This window comes from Phalacrocorax carbo, chromosome 11 (genome assembly GCF_963921805.1).
Source record: "Phalacrocorax carbo chromosome 11, bPhaCar2.1, whole genome shotgun sequence".
Taxonomy (NCBI): Eukaryota; Metazoa; Chordata; class Aves; order Suliformes; family Phalacrocoracidae; genus Phalacrocorax; species Phalacrocorax carbo.
This window is the reverse complement of record NC_087523.1, coordinates 10,000,077-10,019,757: the sequence shown is the minus strand read 5'-3', so window position 1 is coordinate 10,019,757 and position 19,681 is coordinate 10,000,077. Positions and strand designations below refer to the sequence as shown.

Here is a 19,681-nt window from a genome sequence, read left to right as displayed (position 1 = left end):
CCACCTGGTGGCAAGACCCTTCTACTTGATGCCCTGAATCTCATAGCTACTTAGTTATCAGAGGAAAGAAGATGCAGAGGTAGCATCAGGCATCCCTCTGGAAGATGCTGCCCAACCTCATGCAGCACAAACAACTGCCTGAGCAAAAGCACAGGACTAGGGCCTCCGTGAGCAAACAGGAAGGAGACGTGGAGCAGTGTGAACCCGATTCATTGCTGTAACTTACAATTGGCTGTAGCTGCGCGCCTGGTAGCATGAACTGCATCTGCTGAGCAAACATGGCTGCGGCTGTCTTCTGCTGGATCAGGTTGTTGCGTCCATTTATTTCAAGTTGCGTTTTTAAGTGCGGGGGAGGGTGAAGGTATTTGCAGTTCTCTCGGGTACACCGGCCCTAAAAAACATAATGAAACAGCATTTCAGTGAGTGTAATGCTCAGGGCAGCCAGAGAATTTAATTAAGGATTGTTTGGGCTACTGTAACAGCACAATCACTAGGTGGTAGCTACTGTGACGCTTTTGTGATTTTTCTACAGAAGTGCAATACTTAGGTGAAGAGAAAAGCAACATGACTTCTGCCATAACACTAACTGAATACTATCAAGCTAAACGCAAAAGTTAGGCTTCCTGATGTTAAAATGATTGTTGTTAAAAAAAAAAAAAATTCTATCACAAATACTAGTATTTCTAGGAGTTAGTGGCAACAGCTTCAAAAACAACAACAAAAGTTCCCCGTTTTCTTGTGTGGGTTGTTTTTCCCCTTCCTCCCAATACCAGACCACTTAATTGGCCCTGACAACCAGGCAGCTTGAGACAAAACTGTCTCTACCACTTCCCCAGCTGTACTGGGTAAAACCCTAAGATGACAGCTCTGTAAATCAGCACCTCTGATCTGCAACGTGCATGTACTGAGATGTTGAGAACTGGTAGACACGGGGGAGAATTGAAACAATCTCCCCTCCGTGCTTTCATCTGTTAAAAGCCGCAGTACACTGCATCACTGACTAGCCCCTCCAGCCCCCGCTTAATAAACATAAGCTCTAGAGAAGCCAGTAGGTCCTAAAAGGCAAAGGATCACTAATGCTACAGATCACCTGAAATCAACTGAGAGCATCACCTTTAAAAAAATATCTATACACTGTGTCTTGCTTCAATACTGTTTGCAAGTAGACAGAGGAAGATAAATACCAATAGTTCACTGAACACAGAAAACTAGTAACAAATTTTGTCATTAAGATTCAATAATTCTTGAAAAATAGGGGGTTTTCCTCTCTTTCTCTGTGTATTCCCTCCTCAAGAAACAGGGGCATACAGAATACAAGAAACATTTTATGCAACTTAATGCATAAATTTTATAACTAACTTACGGTGAATTTTTTGATGAAGTAATTCTTCTGTAGCTATTCAGAACCTAATAAAACTAGGCCAGGCCTGGGGACCAGAGCTGTTGCATGACAGGTAACTAATAATCGTTCCTGCAGCCAGCAAACCATCCATGACCCAGCCTGTCCCTGGTACTCTTGTCAAGGCTGGACACTTGGGTTCTCAGCCTCAATGTAATTAAGTTTGCTTTCAAAAAAGGGGCACATGGGGTGACCCCACACACCTGCTCCTGTCAGCAGGATCACACACAGCAGAGCCGTAACCTGTAACCAGGTCCACATGGGTACACCCATTACACACCACTGCACCCAGGGCACAGACTGGTGCAGTGCAGCAAACCCCCTGGGATGGGCCCCTGCCTGTATCCAGGATGCTCCCCTGGGGATTTTTAAGACCTGTCTCTGCCTGTACAAACGTACAGTTAGAATCACTGGACAGCCTGGGTACCACTGCACAAAGCCGTGACACACTGCAGGGGCTGCTTTTTAACCCCCAGCCAGGCTCCTCAGCAAGCTGAGAGAGGGGCAGGTCACTGGACAGCAGCCCAAGACCTGCAAGCTTTATGTGTGCTTTCCTCTGCCCTCTTTCCTGGTAGGGATAACAGCTTCACTGGGGAAAGGGCTGCAGAGCCCATTCGCAACACTGAAAGGGGCTGTACGATGGAGCATCATGAGAAACAGGCTCCTCTCATACTGGCCCCAAGGAGGTCAGAGTTAAACAAAGCTCCTGGCTCCTATCATTATTTAGAGGCAAATAATTAAATGCAAGAAGTGATGGGCTAAACCTACTGGGACAGGAGAAATTGCTCCTGAACTTCAGCAGCCTGCCTTTGTGGAGTGAAACTCTCTACCCTGCTCCTAGAAGTGCTCAGTGGCTCCCGAAAAACCAACTAAAAAAAGAGAGAAGCTTTTTAATGGTATTGTTTTGGCTTCTCAGCAATCCAACAGCCCCAGATCCCCAGCAGCTAGTTAACTGCTCACAGGCCCTGAGGACATGAATCTTCATCACCAGACACTTTCTTACTTCTGTGTAAAGTGAGAGTAAAATGGCACCACGCAGCTGTCTGGTGCTCAGACAACCCAGCACTATTAAAAGGTAACTGCATTAATCTGGAAGGATAAGGAGGCTTATCAGCACTAGGTAGTTTTGGGTCATCCTTCTCATGGCATCTTACCAGCTGCACAGGACCAGGTCCCTCCGCAGCCCTTCCCATCACCTGGGACTCAGCAAGAGTCCAGCATTCAAGGCTCAGAGCGTATCTGCAGCACCCCACCATCACAACTTCTGCGGTGCTGCTCAGGTTGCTGCAGACCAGGAGCAGACCCCGCAGAGCAGCAGGCTGTCGATGGCCAGGCAGCTGCTCTATTCTCAGCTCCAGCTTTTCAGGGCTTACACATCAGCCTTAGAAATTCCTCCTGGTTGAAACTTGGCATAAATACTTTGGGTTGGGAAAACACTAAATTCTACCAAATTTGGAATAAATCTCTGTAGATGTTTCTACACTGCAGGAATGGAGAAGATAAAAAAGAGCTACTATTTTTTGTAAACAATCCTTACAGGCCTTCTTCAACTTGAAAAGGACTTTGTTATTCCAACTGAAATTTTGCATGTCATTGATACCCGCCACCCCAGCTTGGTGTGAAGCTTTGTTCTACTACTTTGTCAAAACAGAGTTTGTTTAATTCCAACAGGGGGTTCCACAAACAGAACATTTTTATTACCAACAAAAAAACACCCATACAGCACGAGGCCTTCATCCTGCAGACAGAGCTGTGCGCAGAAACCAGTGCCCACACAGAGCACTACCAGATTCAATGAGGACATGCATTTGCAAGGAACCGAGAGCTGTGGAGATGCTGCTGCAGAGCGAAGGCTGAAGTGCAGCATGGCAGTCAGTCAGGCCTTGTAGGGCTCCAGGAAGACTAAATGAATCACTGCTGCACCTGGCTTCAAAACCACACCTTCAGTCTAGCTCCTCCTCACCATCATTTTGATCCTGAGCATCATCAACCACTGTATTTCACCAGGACAGGTTAGAAGCCACAGCTGAATTCGGCTCGGGTTGTCCACACTAGGTTCTTCATCTCTCAGACAATGAATTTTAGGACCTGACAATGTGACTGACAGTGACACAAAACGGTCCCAGTTTAGACATCCAGCTATGAACAAATTTCAAGATGTCCCGCTCTAAAGCGATGGGCACCTCTAGTATCACTGAACTCCAGCACTGGTGGGGTGATGCCGCCTTCTACGCTTCCACGACAATGCCCAAAATTCTCAGTACTTCTCAGCAACACGCAGACTCTTCAAGACCAATTTCAACTCTATAAAAGCTGCCAGAAGGACAAAGGAACTGCCATTATTCACTTCTCACTACCAGCTGCAACACAGCAGGAAAAACAACAGGGAACTGGTAGCAAATCTGCCGTGTGGATACTGGGCTGGGGACAAATAAGGACAACTCCATTTTATACCTGGATGGCCTTGGAATACAATATGAGAAAATACAACAGGAGTCAGGCCCCTAAGTTTCAGCTGAGTAGCCTGATGCTAAAAGGTGCAGTTTTGCTGCAGTGACTAGTTGTGGCCCCACCACATCAAATGCTCAGCACATGGCATAGGACAATCCCAGTGCCCTACACAGAGACCTGCTGAGACACACTCCAGGCTGAGCATTACACCAAAAAGCACCATCCTAACACCTGGAGTGGGTCACTGCAGGGGTCAGGAAGGGGCACGGTGCTCAGAGACTGACCTGTGTCAGCAATTGGCATGCCGAGCCTGCTGGGACCAGTGCAGCCATCCTGTTGTAACTGGAGGAGCTTGTTGCTGTTAATTTAGCTCGAATATTGACTTCAGGGAGGGCACATTCCCACCCTGTCCTGGGTGGCACACGAGCCTGCAGCCAGGGAATCACCACCCAGCAACAGACTCTGCTGCTGGCCTTGGTAACATGCTAAATATAGTTGCATTTTCTGGCTCCTTGCAAAATGGAAGGAGTCTGAAGGACCATATTCATCAGCTGCTTTGCCAACTACAGCCAGGAGGGAAAAGCATATGGACTACACTTCCCAAGGCTTGAAAAATGGATATTAAAAATAAATCATTAGAAGATTTCAAGAGTATCTTCTCCCCCTTTCTTCCCACACACTCCCCCACCCTTACAGTAGGCTGCTGGCATGTGATTGACTCTGTGTTGCCAACTTAAGTCATGCTGTGATGGCGCATACTGTAAATGGCTGGCATCTGACACCAGCTAATGTGACAGCAGCTTGCAGTGCAACAAAGCCAGCTGTTTTGAGTGCAGCAGTGATGGCAGCACACTTAAATCCAGTAGAAAAACCTGCATTACACCTGGCTGTTTGGAGTCAGCTGGGCTGCACCTTGTCATCTGCATCCTAGCTTAGAGGGATGCAAATAAGAGCATGCTGAGTACTGCACCAGGCTGGATGAACCTACCCTAGGCATGCTGCACAAATTCTCTTCTCGTTGGCTGCTGAAGCAAGCTGCACTGTGCTGCAGAAACAAGGCTTCTAACACAATCCCAAGGCTTGCTCATGTCTGCACCAGTAAGGCAGTTTGTTATGGTCTCTTTAATCCTGAAACAAGCAAGGGGTTCCAGAGCGGAGAGCAGACACACGTTTCTGGTTTTAATCACTGCATTGTATGTCCCATCAACCACCAGCAGTTCTCATGTGAAAGTCTTTAAGCTGATGTTGTTTTTCACACACTGAAGGCTGCAGTAGGCTTATGCCCTGACTGTGCTGTCTCTTCCAGAGACACTGATGACATGTGCAATGACTGACAGCAAAAAGAATGAAAAGAGACCAGGCAGGAAAGGATTTCCATGTTCTGTAAAAAACCAGGCACCAAAACACATCTTTCCCTGCATGAAGCAGCAGATTTCCATCCCCTCCACCCCCAAGGAGGACTCAGTGGGGAGGCAGATTCAGAGATGTGCTGGCCCTGCTTACTCAGTGCCTGCCGCTCCAGTGCTGAGGCACAAAGTGCTCTCTGCTTTCCATCCCACTCTACACATGCACACACAGGCCTTCTCCTGGCTGGGGATCCTCACTCCTGCCAGGGCCTTGCATGGCTTTCACATATGCTATACAACCTCAGCCACCATAGTGTCTGCCCCCACACGCGGAGGGCAGGCAGAGACCAGGCTGCAGAACTGCCCGCAAAGCATGAGTGGGAGGCAAAAAGGGGGGAGCTCTGGGCTTCATCCCTGTGTCCATGCAGCACAGCTAAGAACGTGTACTGAGCAGCACATGCTGCTCCATATTACCCCTACTGCCATCTGCTCTCCAAGAGAAGAGAGATACTGGTAGGCAGACTTGGTATCTGGTAACGCCCAAGCTCCAAGTCCCTCACCTACCCTACACAGGGACTTGCAGCTTCAAAGTTACCCTTCCAGGAAAGCAAACCACCAGGGTGTTGGGAACATTGTCCATGCACCACCCCAACTCAAGTGCTTTGCGCTCGCTTCCATTTGTTCCTAAGGAGTGTGCTCCAGGGCTGAGCAACTGGCATGCTGGGTGGATAGTGCGGCTCACCCTGCCATCTCCAATGCTGCATCATGCTCCTCTTTCAACACAGGTAGAGAGCCATGCTGGAGGGAGGGAGGGAGGGACCTGTCCATCTCACTGCTGGAGGAAGCACCTTCCCATCAGCAATCATCATCAAATAGCATGTTTTCAACTGGAAAACAAAGGAGGCTGGAGCCGACAAGTCAGCCTGATCATTAGCAACTGTTATGTGTCACAGATAGGTGCTCATGCAGCCAAGCTGTCACTCTACAGTTCAAAGCCCACCTCTGTACGTACCTTGTCTGCAATTCCTTTTTACGGGCTAATGAAATGTTAAAAGTTATGCTGCCAACTGAGTCAGTGAGAAGTACAAACCTTGCAGCCTCCCTTGGACGTTGACCCTGGCACAGCACATCAGATAACTTCTGCTTAATAGCAATGCTTTTCTCCTCCCAGTGTTGGAGCAGTTCACTTTTACAGGAAGGTTTTAAAGTGTAATTATGTACAAAGCACTCCTCGAATGTGTTCTTATGGAAGGCTGTTAGTCCACCTACAAGGATCCTAAAAAGCAGGTCTAAAAGGATGTAGAGAAGTGACACATCACCCCTAGGCCTACGCAGATCAACTTCACCTATTTTCTTTGTACCTATTCCTTGTGTGATTCCCAGACAAGGGACTCCAACACATCACTCTCCCTGCAGCTGTAAAGCTCGTCCTGATTCTCAGCTGCAGTTTTTCCCCTCCCGCAACAAAAGCCTAAAACTTGTCTTACCCCAGAGGGCCAGAACAGGAATTATTCCCTTCTTTGAGGAAGGGCCCATACTTAAAGGCTGCAGTCACATCTATTCCCCTTCCTCAAACCTCTCTGCTCTCTAGACTATGCAAACCATGCTCTTTCAACTTCTTAAGCACAGTCTCCAAGCCTTTCGTTAGGCTGCTCCCCCCGTCAGCCTGCACCCCTGCCGACGTGTGTGTGCATACATGGGGCACTGCACTCCAGCTAATCCCTTACCAGAGCTGTGCAGGTATGAAGGGTTTTTTTTCACGTGTCCTGCAGATGACATTGCTGCTTATACATCCCTGCGTGACAGTTTCTTTCCTTCTGACATGATAACATTTTTTATTCACTCTCAACAAGCCTCTTCCAGAACTTCCAGCTACCCAGCTATGCTGCATCCTGTATCATGCAGCTGATTAACTTAAATGCAATGTTTTGTACTGCTTTTATTGAACTCACACCCCTTTTTATGGACTATTTTTCCAACCTGTCAAGATTATCTGCAACTCCACATCTAGTTCTCTAAAGTGTCTGTAGTTCCTCACAGCTCAGAGGACCCTACCAATTTAACAGGCGTACTCTCTCTATTCCATCATTCAAGTCATCAGAACAAAACAAAACAAAACCGAACAGCCTTGCCAGGCACAACCTTCCAGACTGCCAACGTATGCAGTTTTCCAAGCTGTTGTGGGCTGTCACATAAAAGTTTCTCCTATGCTCTGTTCTCTGTCTTGTTTGGAGGCTGATTTGTGCCATGTCAAAGACTTCCAAATATAATGCCAGCACTCCATCCTTCCTCTCTCTCTGAAATAACCCATCTCAAAGGCTTTCCTGTTCTACTGCTTTTTCTACTCCTCTCTGGACACCTGTAGGGATGCTGGAAAGTTAGTGCTCTGCAGCCCTCCTGTGCCAGCACTCCTACTTGCCATCAAGCATGCCTTTGTACACACGTTGGGTACAAAGAAGCTGGCGGTCTGAAGTTACTTGTAACAGCAATAAAATACAGCACAGCTAGTTGCTGACATTTTTCAAGTGCAGGTGTAACACCCATTTACAGAGAGCCCAAAGACTGCTGTATGGTGTGGATCCTGCTGTGAAAGACCATAGCTGAAAAAAAAGAAAGCAAAACATATCTTCTAGTTAGCATTACCAGATGGCAATCAGCCTCAAAGGGAAGGCAAGCAGTGTAGACTTCCCAGCATAAAGAATTTTCAATTTCAATGTATGTGGATAAAAATGCAAGAGTTAATCTGGTAGCTTCCAGGTATGGATGATATCGACCCTGTGAAATGCACGTTCTAGTTAGGAACAAGCACAGTTCATGAATACATAATTTGCTGGAAATAGGATTCAAACAGCCCATAAAAAGCACAAACAAAAGTTTTGCAGTGTCTCTAGGATAAGCTTTGCTTAACTTCTTTGAACTTTCCACCTCTGAGTCCAAAGAGCCACCTCCCTGAGCCTGCGCAGACAGATGAGAAGTAAACAGCTAAGAACACCCCAGGTGTTATTTTGGCCCAACTCAGCTCCCCTGCAGTCGCGTGAGAAACCTCTTCAGATTTTATGCTGTTCTGAGCTGCGGAAGCAGCGTGTCAGCTCCAACCCAGGGCTGCTCAGGCGAACAGGGACATGCCTTTTGTCAGGGTACAGAGGACAAGAGTCAGAATTGCCTTTCCACACAGCTGCAGTGGAAAAACCTGAGTATCTATCGCAAGCTCCCAGGGCTAACAATGCTCCCAGCACTCTCAAAGCAGCTCCAGCTCATTGCTGAAACAGTGACTGAATTTCATGGCTTCAATGAATGTCAGGTCAAGCCCTTTCTGAGCAAGCCTAGACTTGATTTTGACTGAAATGAGTGAACCCTGATGTTTTGCATGATTTCAGATGAAAACAGGTGACATTTGCCAGCTATGACAAGAGTTTTGGGTCCTTTTGAACTGAAAGCTCAAAGCAAAGCTTGGTGGCGTGTGCAAGTACAAGGCAGCTAGAAAGCCCTCAGAGCAAGCCAAGCAGGCGTGCTGCATTCACCTCGCTGAAGTGAGGCTGGTACATTCTGCAGTCCCAGTCTGCCCATTCTCCCCTCCCTACAGCTGTAGGGCTGAACCCTGGGAGGATAACCGGGAGGTAAATAAATAACTGTAGGGGTTTGGGCTTAAAAAAATTTGCATTCCTCTGCAACCTTAAAAAAGCAAGTTGGGCAAACACAACCACTTCAGTCCAGTAAGTTAGAAAAATGCAGAAGGAATGGGGAGCTGGGACAAAAATCCCTGGCTAGCACACCGGTGCTGCTCTCCAGCCATCTTACTTGTGTGGCTGCCTTGCTAGGTTATTTTTGCTTTGCAGGGAGATGGAAGGACAGGAAGAAGAAAAACGTCAGCATCATTTTTGCAAATGTATTTGAGTCCAGACAAAAGCTGCCAACAGCCAGCTGAGAGGACTGCTGAACAAACACTGCTAGAGACCTGTCACACCTCCATCTCTCTGTCATTCTGGTCTTTGCCTGTGAAAGCCAATCTCCATCACAGACACAAGCCAGGGCTGAAAAGGCTGTGCCCCTGCGTGCCACTGGCTCAGGGGCACACGCTGCGCTGAAGTCCTCTCCTCCATCACAGGGCTGGAAAGCAAGCTGCCCCTTGCCACCAGACGCACACCTGCTGTGGCACGTGTCCAAGCTGCTGGGGCTTTTGTCACCTACATCTGTATGACCAGACAGGTCTCCAATCAATGGGCATTATGTGAGGAACAGCAGTACTTTGCCCAAGTAGGGGACAAGCTTCCCATCATGTGGGAGAAAACGGTTTAGCAGCTGAACCATTTCACCAATATGAAAAAAAAAGGAGCATACTGAGCACATAATATTGCTTTACTCGCACCAGGGGAAAAGACAGTCGTCAGATGCAAAATTCTAGGAACAAATAGGTGCCCAGCGTGGATGAATCCTACTGCAGATGCCAGTCCTTTCAAATAGTGTGTATAAAACTGCAAAGAGCTTGGACAGGGGGTTTCTCAACATCAGATGCACTCTGCATGCTTATCTAGGACTCTCTCACAAGAAAGTCTGCAGCCTCAAACAGTTGTCAAGCGTTGTGTTCTGGGGTGCTTTTTTTTTGGTCATTGATTTTTGTGTGGGTGGTGGGTTTTTTTGTTTGTTTTTGGGTTTTTTGGGTTTTTTTTTGTTTTGTTTTTGTTACACAGCTCAAACCAGAGCAGGAGAGAAAAACAAAGCAAAGACAGCAGCGCTTCTACACCCTTGTCTCCCTTTTTGGTATCACCTTAACCAGTCAGTTATTCACAGCTGTTGCCAAGAACTTCAAACCACTGAACTCAGCAGGCAAATCCAGCTCTGTACAGAAAGGATGGCTTGTTAGCATGGAGCTCAAGTATTTAAACAAGTACCATCACCCCACTATTTTTTAAATTTTAATTAGAAATGGGAAGGGGACATGAAAACACTGTATTCCAGCAGACTCTAAGCCGCCATAGGCACCAGCCTGGACTCCCAAATCCTCATTCACCTGGCAATTAGGGAAGCCGAGAGCTGCTGTGAGTGAAGTTTTACTTTTGCCCATTGCTGAAAACAGCAATGTTCTGCTGAATTTCCCCAGGACAGCACAAAGAGGTCGTGGCTGTCCTCCTGCTTTCACGCAGGATTTTCATTCCAAGCTGTTTGTTATACTTGAAGGTTCTTACTAACTCAGAGCAGTTATTTTGTTGGGGAAAAGCCCTGTAGCTCCTTCATTATATTTTTACATCTTGACAACTCTTTCCAGCTCTGTTCTCCTGCCAAGCTCTCTTCATTCAGGCCAATGGTATGCTCTGTTATGCTCAATGAAAAACGTGTATTGATTTTAACGTTGTTCGTTTGTGGAACACTTTTGATTGCTCCGAGCAATGGACGATGTTTACCAAGTTTAAGAAATATATATTAAAAAAGAGTATGGCACTATCCAACTATATTTTTTTTTAGGAGCTCTACAACCACTGAGCAGAAAAACATGTTTATCTGAAAGATTACTACTTGTAACGAACAGCAATCTCATTCCACAAAAGAGAGGAAAAAAAAAAGACTTCAAGTTCTTTTCTTTTGTGTCCACTGATACATTTTGATTAGGCTACATTTTGTGAACCGTATCAGTCTGTTACCACCACATATCTGAAATTAGGTTAAAACAGAATAGAACCATCATCAGTTTATAGTTCTGAACTGATCATTTCTAATGTCTTCCAAGTATTATTCCACTACTGTTGCCGGTTGTGGAATGTTAAAAGCACAATAAAATAGGTTTCTTTAATACAGTATCAAACACAGTCTCTCTCCAAGTGAAATAAGCTTTTACAGACATGCCTGGCCACAGACCAAGCTCAAGCAACTGATCAATAACAGTTACAAAAGAAGGCGTTTAGCGCACGGTAACGAGAGCACCTTTAGAAGCATGTTTAGCCCTGGGATCACTGCATGTGTTCATAGCAGGAGGCAAAGCAAGTGACATCCTGCAATGTTAATACACCTGCCCGTGAATGTTTTGGTGTGAGACTATTTGTAAGTAAGGAAATCAGTTCTGCCTGGAAGATAGAAACACTGGTATGTCACTGATTTTTATTCTGTAGTAAATTACAAAAACCCATGCCAGTCTTTGGAAGACTATCGTACACGTACTGTATCAAAAAACCACCACAAAACCCCACAGAAAAACAAACAAAAGAAAACCCCTAATATGTCTTCCACTTTTCAACTGTCAGTTCTGACCCTCCTGACTGCTATTACACCAGGCCAGCTTTTGAAAATACCAAGTGTAGTTTCTCTTGTCCCTTAAACCACTTTTTCACCGCAAATCCCATAATCCAATGCTACAACTTTCACTGGCTGATTGAATCTGTCAAGGTCATATGGAAAGTTGATGCTTCTGACCTTCCTCTACCTACAGTGTCTGTTGAATATTACAGCTGCAGCAGGCAAACCACACGTAGACAGAACCAAGCAAAGTACATTAAAGCCCAGGAGAATAAATGTTAAAGCACAGTGTTCATGAATACGAATATTGGACACGTGACCACCTCCGGTGGCCTCGCTCCTTCAGTTTACACAAGGGAGAAGGCAAACAGGGAAGCGCAGAGATTGATAACCAAGTGTCCGACCCAAACCCTCCCTCCTGTCCTGCTGAAGGCAAAGCCATGCTTGGAAAACCTCATTCTCACTGCATTTTGGAGAGCAAAATGAAACTGCAAATGAAAGACTTGTGGGTGGCTGCGGTTTTTATGTTTTGGTGTTGGTTTTGGTGGTTGGTTTGGTTTTTTTTTTTCGTTAGAACTTGGCAGAATATAACAATTTACCAGCTGAGGATTTGCCCGATTTTTGTTTGTGTTGCTGCTTTGCTCAGAAAGCAACAGCTTAATGGGCATAAACAGATTCCTGGTTTTCAAAAAATAATGAAAAAACTTTAAAAAAATTAATTCCATCTGGGCTGACAATTCCCAGGGAGAACCTTCAGTCTGGAAAAAATAACTCTGCAGGATGTGCTTCAGCCTCAGCTACTGAGGGGCTGCTGGTGGGTAACGCAGCAGCATCCTGAGCAGGGAAGGACGCTGGCTGGGCTCTAAGCATGCTGATGACTCCTGCTGGGGCACACCATGGCACTGCCACCCCGGCTTTCCACCCTTTGGCTGGAAACACCAGGAGATGTCAGAACAGGACACCACAGTCCCTCTGTGCATTAGCTTAAGCTATTGGAGAAGGTGATGGCAGGGGAGCAGGCAGGTACAGCAGAGGGTGATGCCCTCAGTGGCCACTGCAAGCCAACATTTGCTCCCAGACATCCATCAAAGCCCCGAGGATCTGACGCTCCAAGGCAGAGGATACCTTTCTGCTCTTGGCTAAGATCTGCCCAACAGCAGAGAGGCAAAGAGCAAAGCCAGGTCCCCCTGCCCCTCACCCTGATGGCTGTCCACTGATGTCCCCAGCTCCTCTCGTTCCTCTCTGTCCCTTTCCTGGGCACCCTTCACTGCTTTCCATTCATGTCTTCCCTGCTGCACATTGAAGCCCACCCCTCCAGCCACTTTCTCCCACAGCAGTGCCTCTCTGCCTACAGTTAGGTCCACCAAAGACCAAGATGTGGCCTTGTGCTCCTGTTTCAGCCAGATGCGCTGGGCAGGTTTGTGCACAGCACCCCACCTCCCCTTCGCTCCAGCTTAGCAGAGAAGCTACCAGACCACCAGGAGACGTGCTGTGTGCCACCCACTCCACATGCTCTCACTCATCTCCAAGCAAGTACCCCAAACCTTTCTGGTCCATGCCAGGCCTCAGATTTCATGCCCATGGTATAATGAACTCGCTGCTGGTCAGAGGACCAAAGATGCAGATACAAAAAGCACCTTCAGGAGAGCTCTTTCAGCCTACTAAGCACAGCAGGCCAGGACCACACATCTCACACAGGCCCTGGCTTCCAAAGAGGGCATACAGGCCAAGCAACATTGAATCACAGCCCTCCTTCATCTACGAGGCAGCAACGATTGAAGAGAAAGGAAGGAACAAAGAAGAAAACCAAACAAAAAGAAAAAGAAAGCCAGCCTTGCCCTAGGCAAATATTCCACCTCGGTTAGCTTTTGCAGACTGATCTATTTTAGTGCGCTGTTTATTATGGCCAGTATTGTATGCACATTTAAGTCACAGAGGGGATTTTTCTTTTAAGTAAACACTTTTAGAAGTGCTCTTTAAGAAGTTCCTGGGACTAGAAAGCAGATATGTGACCGATCTTTGCTACCATCTTGAGTGAAAGGGAAGTTAAGGCAGTGTAAATATATGTTAGGACTTGAGCCCATGGAGCAGCACAGTAAGCTGCGGCAGCAACTGGACAGGCCTTTTTCCATGGAGGTAAACACGATGGGCTTGCAATGCCAAAGATAATGCACTGCCATCTCTGTGGGCAAAAGGAGAATTCTGCAGTAACACAGTTCTGGGCTAAAACGGCAAGCAGTGGGACATATTTAACTGCACTAGTCACAAGTACCACGCAGGCAGCCAGCCTTAAGGGACAGATGCCAAATTCTGTGCCAGTATATGAAAACCTGTTAATTTATGATGTATTTATTAAAATAGCCTCAGCCAGAGCAGAACTTCTACCTGCCCTAATTACAACATTCCTTGTAGACCCTTGTTCTCCCTGTCTGTTATCGAGTCTCATGAGGGTCTGTGCAGATTCACACTCCGTACCTCGCTCAGCCGAAGCTTGCTCTTGTTCCCACCTGCGCAGTCAAGTAATAAATCCTCCCCAGGACATAAGTCAACATGGAGGCCGCAAGGCAGCCTGCTCAAGGAGGTGTTTTGCTCAGCCTGTACTCCAGGCTGACCTACAGACCCAGAATTCAGAGTCACTACATCATATAGAGCCCAAAGAGCCCAAAAATCTAGAAACAGAGTTCTGTTTTCTCCATGCAAGGCCAGGAATGGTGATCAACAGATAACACATTTTGTAGAAACCATGATTTCAGATGCTGAAAGGTTAATGCCAAGTAGCTGCCGATTAGATCTGTTCCCTCCCTTGTAACAAGAGCTGTAGTACAGGACACTGGAAAGGTTGTACAGCCTAATGGGTGGATGTATCCACTTTCTCCTGCAGGATGCAACTTTTGCCCCACCAGAAATTCTGACCTAAATACTCCTCTGAGTGGCACTGGTGTAAGTGCCAGAACAGCTAAGAAAGGAATGTGTCGTATGCGTACATGCATGCATGTCCATTTGTCCATCTGTCCCAGCTGGCCAACGTGAATGGAACTGATCAGGGCTTTCACGTAATTTGCCTGGGGTTTTGGAGTTTGTGTTTTTAATAACTGCCAGGTTCTCTTACTTAGGTTTGAAAGCAGAAGAGAAAAGCTAGGGGAGGTAGAAGCAGCTAAACCATATCCACGTGGACACACTTGCTTATTCAGGCTTCAGTCACAAAAAGCAAACTGATCAAATTACTGGGAAATTTTTCTACCCTTTGCATATTATTGCTCCGCTTTCCAAACTGCTGCCCTCAACTTCTAACCCTGATCCTTGTCCCGGTCACTCGTGCAGTACAGACCACCTGATGCTTAACCTTTTGTGGACAAGGAGGAATGCAAGGATTAGCCTTTAAAGGCTATTTTCTACTAGAAAGCAATCTCGACAACATTACTTCCTTAGGCAGGCAGGCAGACACCTGACCTCATGGATTCTGCTTCTGCCACTGACAAGAGATACCTTCAGACACAGCACAATCCCTTCCTAAAAGGGCAACAAGAAAGAGACCTTTCTCTGCCCGGATCGGGTACAGCCAGGATGAGTCAGCTGCGATGCAAGCATTCATATGCTTTCAGGTGAGATGGGTCGACGAGAGACTTTTTTCTGCAAGGAAGAGTAACCTTTCCTGAGGACATCTGCAGCCCCTCCAGCCACGTGAGAGGAGTAGCTGCAAAGAAGCTCCAGTGTCATTAGCAAGTCTGGAATGCAGCACGACCGGTGCCAACGTCAGCGATCGCCTGAACACACCCGGCTGGAAAAAATGCTCTCACTTGCTTAAACCGAGATAGATGGTCTTCTGATATGGCCCCGGCAGAAATCCCTGGGCAAACTCTTGTGCAAGTACCTCTGATGCAAAGAAAGGAGGAGTATTAAGGAAAGTGCTAACCCTTTTCCTCTGGCTGGGCTAAGCTCTGAAAGGATGCTTAGAATCATTCTCTAAGAATTAGCGTAATCAAAACAACAAAAAAAATTTCCATGGTGTTTCTGTCCTAGCTAATGTAAGCTCTATTCTGAGTAGAATTCTAAGGATTTTGAACTACCGTGGACTTTTCAAAAAACCCATGCAGAGAAACACAAAACAGCAACAATGAAAATCCTCTTAATTCAATCTATGCTTTATCACACAGGCCACAGCGGGGGATTTTTGGCTGTGGGAATACAAATACTCATCGATGCTACAGCTCAGGGTCCTGCTCTGATTACTACCCAGAGAATGAGATGGTCCCAGTTTTCAGTCTAAATACACCAGACTTGGTGGAAAACCCCAGGTGGCCAGGGGAAGCCTCAGCAACACCAAAACTGCATGCCAGCTGCTCCATGTTGCACTGCTGCAGCTGCAGAGCTGCGGCTTCAATGCCCTTGATGCTTTCTGATCTGCTGCCTCCCGGCAGCAGGCAGCCTGCCCTTCACATTTCTGCATCACTAGCTAAAAGTGATCCTGCCTATTTGCTTCTCAGCCCCTAAGGGACTGTTTTCCCCCTCAACTCTCCCAGCTGTGGTGCAGGACCAGTCTGAGTGGGCCCCGGTGACAGAAGCGTGACGCAGAGCTCACAGGGAGGCTGTGCTAGCACTGTGGGGTAATCCACACCTTGCTGCGCTGCGCCAGCAGATGCTGATAAGCAGACAGTGAAGGGTGGCAGTGGTCCTTGCTGCATCCCCAAGCTCCCCCATCCCACAGGAGAATGCTCTGGGGAGCCTCTCTGCTCCTCTCCGGAGTCACCCCACCTCCTTCCCTTGGTCAGTCTCTTGCAGCTTGGTGAAGGTTTCAGACACCCCTGTCTTGCGTTTATCAAGCCTGACTGCTCTCCTGCTCCGAGCACCTCTGAGTCACTCAGTCTGCTTGCCTTGCTCCAGCTCCCACCCTGTCACACACCGCGGAGGCTTTACAAGCAACATGACTGACACAGCAGGGAGCCAAAATCTGTGGGGAGGTAACTGTGATGATTACTTCTTCATGTGCAAGTGCACCAGATGCACTGAGAAATGAAAATGACTGCTGAAGCAACAGGAGAGGTGGAGGGCAAGAGACTTCCTGGTTGCCTCCTTCAGTCCCCTAACAACGGGGACGGAGAGTACAGGAGAGCTGCAGGAGGGCTTGGGGACAAATAAGCCCAAAGGGGAGGAGGAAACAGAGCAGAAAGGAGAAACCGGGCATAAGGCTGCAAGTCTTGTGCCATGGGAGCAAAATTTGGGAAGGCTCCTGCAGAAAGCACCAGGTGCACCTTTAACACTTTCCCCTACAGCATTTGGGAAGAAGCAACATCTACTCCAAAAGCAACTCTGTCTTGGAGATCTGCTGGTTTATGAATCAAGATTCCCTCATGGAGAGGAAAGCACTTTCCTCCCTAGAGCTGACCTCAAACACCATCGCCTCTGCCATATCTGGATGACCTTCCAAGCCCTCCTTGAAGGCTCATCTACGTGCCTGGCTTTCGACACCCTGCTGCCCTGGCTACTCAAGTGCTACTTCATGGGCTGAACGTCCAACCCTGGAAGGCTCTCGCTTTCTCCTGCCAACCCCATCCAGTGCTTGGTATCTGCAGCACCACGCGGAAGGGACCCTGGGAGCAGAGCCCAAGCACTCACTGCAAACAGCACAACGCTGCACGAACCGACAAACCGGGATCAAGCACCTCTTAATGTCGAGACAGCAAGCTTTACTCACATTCTGATCCTTCAGGAACTGACAGCAAGAGGAAGAAACACCGGTCAGCAGGATCAGCCAGCACAGTTGGGATTATAGCTGAGGTTTTGTCTTCAAACTTTACTTGGTTGTGTGGGGCTCTTTAAGGACCTAATCTCTGTGTGACTGTTCCCAGCACCAGCCAAGCCCCTGCGGATAATAAGGACTTAAGGAAGCACCATCTAATGACGGCTGTGCTCTCAGGCAGGCTGGCTGGAGCTCTGCCATGTCTGTGCTGCCCCGGCCATCTCCTCCACACCAGCTAGATACTCCATGTTTTCCCAGCTGTCCCTCTGAAAGCTGTTTTCTCTCAAGAAGCACCCAGAGCTGCTCACAGCACCCCAGAGCTGCTCACTCAAAGCAGAACTAAGGAGATAAATAGGGTTAAAGCAGCACGGTTTGGGCTAATAGCTTAAATCCTCACTGGAACTTGGTGTGGGGACTGCTGGGCAGAGATGTGGGCATCACTAACGCAACTCAGCTGATCCCAACACTCCTGTCTGTAGTGGTTGTTTTGGGGCTTTTTTTGATATCTGTGTAGGAGAGACCAGCTAAAAGCAACTGCTGTGTTAATGCAGAGTATGTTCAGAGGTGTGATAAAACTCAGTGCACACCACTAACCAGTCATCTGACCGGGTAATGCCTTGTGATACCATACCCAGTCTGCAGGACTAGTTAAACTGCTCCTGGTTCCCATTCTTGGGATTGTTAATTAAAGCAGAATTTGTCTCCACTTTTCAATAGTGTTCTGCAGATCCACATCAGTGAGGAGTGGGGGCCCGCAGCATCCCCACAGCAGGAGCACTAGGCTGGGCGGTGGGTCTTTCTCTCTACTGTGCAGCCAGATTAGTTTTAAGCATTCACATTCCAGTACAGAGAGAGAAAACTTCTCCCCCAGAGCACAGCCTGCCACCTTTCAAACAAGGTCAGGCACTGACCTCCTCCCCCACTGCCAATGACCTTATTAGCACTGATCATGATTCTAATAATATCCCGCATTGTAAGCGGCCCATCTGCCATAACATTTCACTATAAACTTGGGGAATTGCTTGGTTTGAGGACACTCATGTCCAAGCAAGCCAACTGCCCCCCCACCCCCTCCCAGGAACACACACCTTCCCCACAGCTTTAAGCTAAATGTTGCAGAAGGGCACCTCCAGCTCAGAGCTCAAGCATGCAGAGAACAGCACAAATCCATGCCCAGGTGCTGGCTTCAGACAGAGGACAAAGAGTTAAGAGTGTAAAAATCCATCACTCCAGCATCAACAGCCTCCAACCCCTTTTACAGTGGGGACACCAAGTAACTGCGTCGCTGAAACCCAAAACCAAGGCCAAACACTAACCAGATGTTCAGAGTCAGAAGTAAAGCGCCAAGACTGCCGAGAGCAGAGATCAGCCTTACTTTTGTGCCGTGTACTCCCTGCTGCATGGGCAGCAGAAAGATTTTATTATCTTAACACATTAGTTATTGTTAAGCTGAATATTTTCACTGCCATTACAGGAGCTCTCATAACAGACAGATAAACTTGTGGAAGAACTAACTGTGTTTGATAGCTATTCATTTAGAAGAAGCCAGAGTTTGAAATGCTTACTCAGTTAGGACATCAGTCTAGTAACAAGAATCTGGATGTTTTACAGTAGCTCATCTCCGCTCAGCCTTCAAAGGCATTTTCAATGTACTACTCCTGTGAGGTCAAAAAGTGCAATTAGGCACAGAGACTGCCAGTGCAACACTTTAAAGCAGCCTGCATCATCGCAATGCTTTGAAAGTGGCTTTCCAAATCCTTGGCCTTTCCTCTAATCAAAAGGCCATCATCAGATGTGGCACAAGAGGCTACATGGGGCAAAGGGTGTCAGTGCCTGGTTCTCTGCTGTTTTATGAACAGCAATAAAACAACATTAATAAGCCATACGTAAAACTGTGCCTGTGTGGGGCAACATTCACCCAAGTACCTCAAAGCATTTATTTTAATGCCAGCCAAACAATATTTATAAGGGCACGTTTTCAAAGAGCTCAGCTCCTAACTTGGAAATCTAACCACTTATTTAAACGCTCTGCGGAAGATGTCAGATGATAGGCTCTCCAGAAAGCCTGGCACATCTTGTTTGTATTTGTTTTAAAGCTTCCGAACAGCTCAATTACATAAATGCATGTTACTACACCCTCCAGATGGGTGAACCAAGTGGCAGAAAGCTATTGTCAGCAAAGGGATTACCTCAAACTGATGCTATGCCACTAAAGAAATCCACCAGCTCCACATGCTTGTTCAGAGTCATTCTCCTTGGAGGCATCTTCCACCACCTTTCCCTCAGCTGGCTTTGCTGGGCTAATGCAATCATGAGCAAGAGAAGGAGCTAGGTAGCTTCACTGACACAGAAGCAAGACAGGACACCATGGCCGAGTATAGCTCCATGTTTTTAAGGATCATCTTTGCCTCAAACTCTCTCCAGGGGTAGGGACTTGCAGTTTTGGGTGTGTATTTGAATCCCAGTGTTAGCTACTGCTATAGATCAGGGCTGGAAGATGTAAAGCTTGAACTTCCTTCCCCA

The 19,681-nt window shown here is 47.3% G+C and overlaps 1 protein-coding gene across 7 annotated transcripts in view; it reads right to left on the bottom strand.

Annotated features, from left to right (window-relative positions):
- MBNL3 (muscleblind like splicing regulator 3) overlaps nt 1–19,681 on the bottom strand; it is a 97,223-nt gene that overhangs the window by 34,437 nt on the left and 43,105 nt on the right. For all 7 annotated transcript variants that reach the window (XR_010374799.1, XM_064462971.1, XM_064462974.1 and 4 more), the window contains one exon: nt 227–391. Coding sequence is in view for 6 of the 7 variants with exons in the window: in XM_064462971.1 (XP_064319041.1) it covers nt 227–391 (165 nt within the window). In the remaining variant the exon portion in view is untranslated. The remainder of the gene's footprint in view (nt 1–226; nt 392–19,681) is intronic.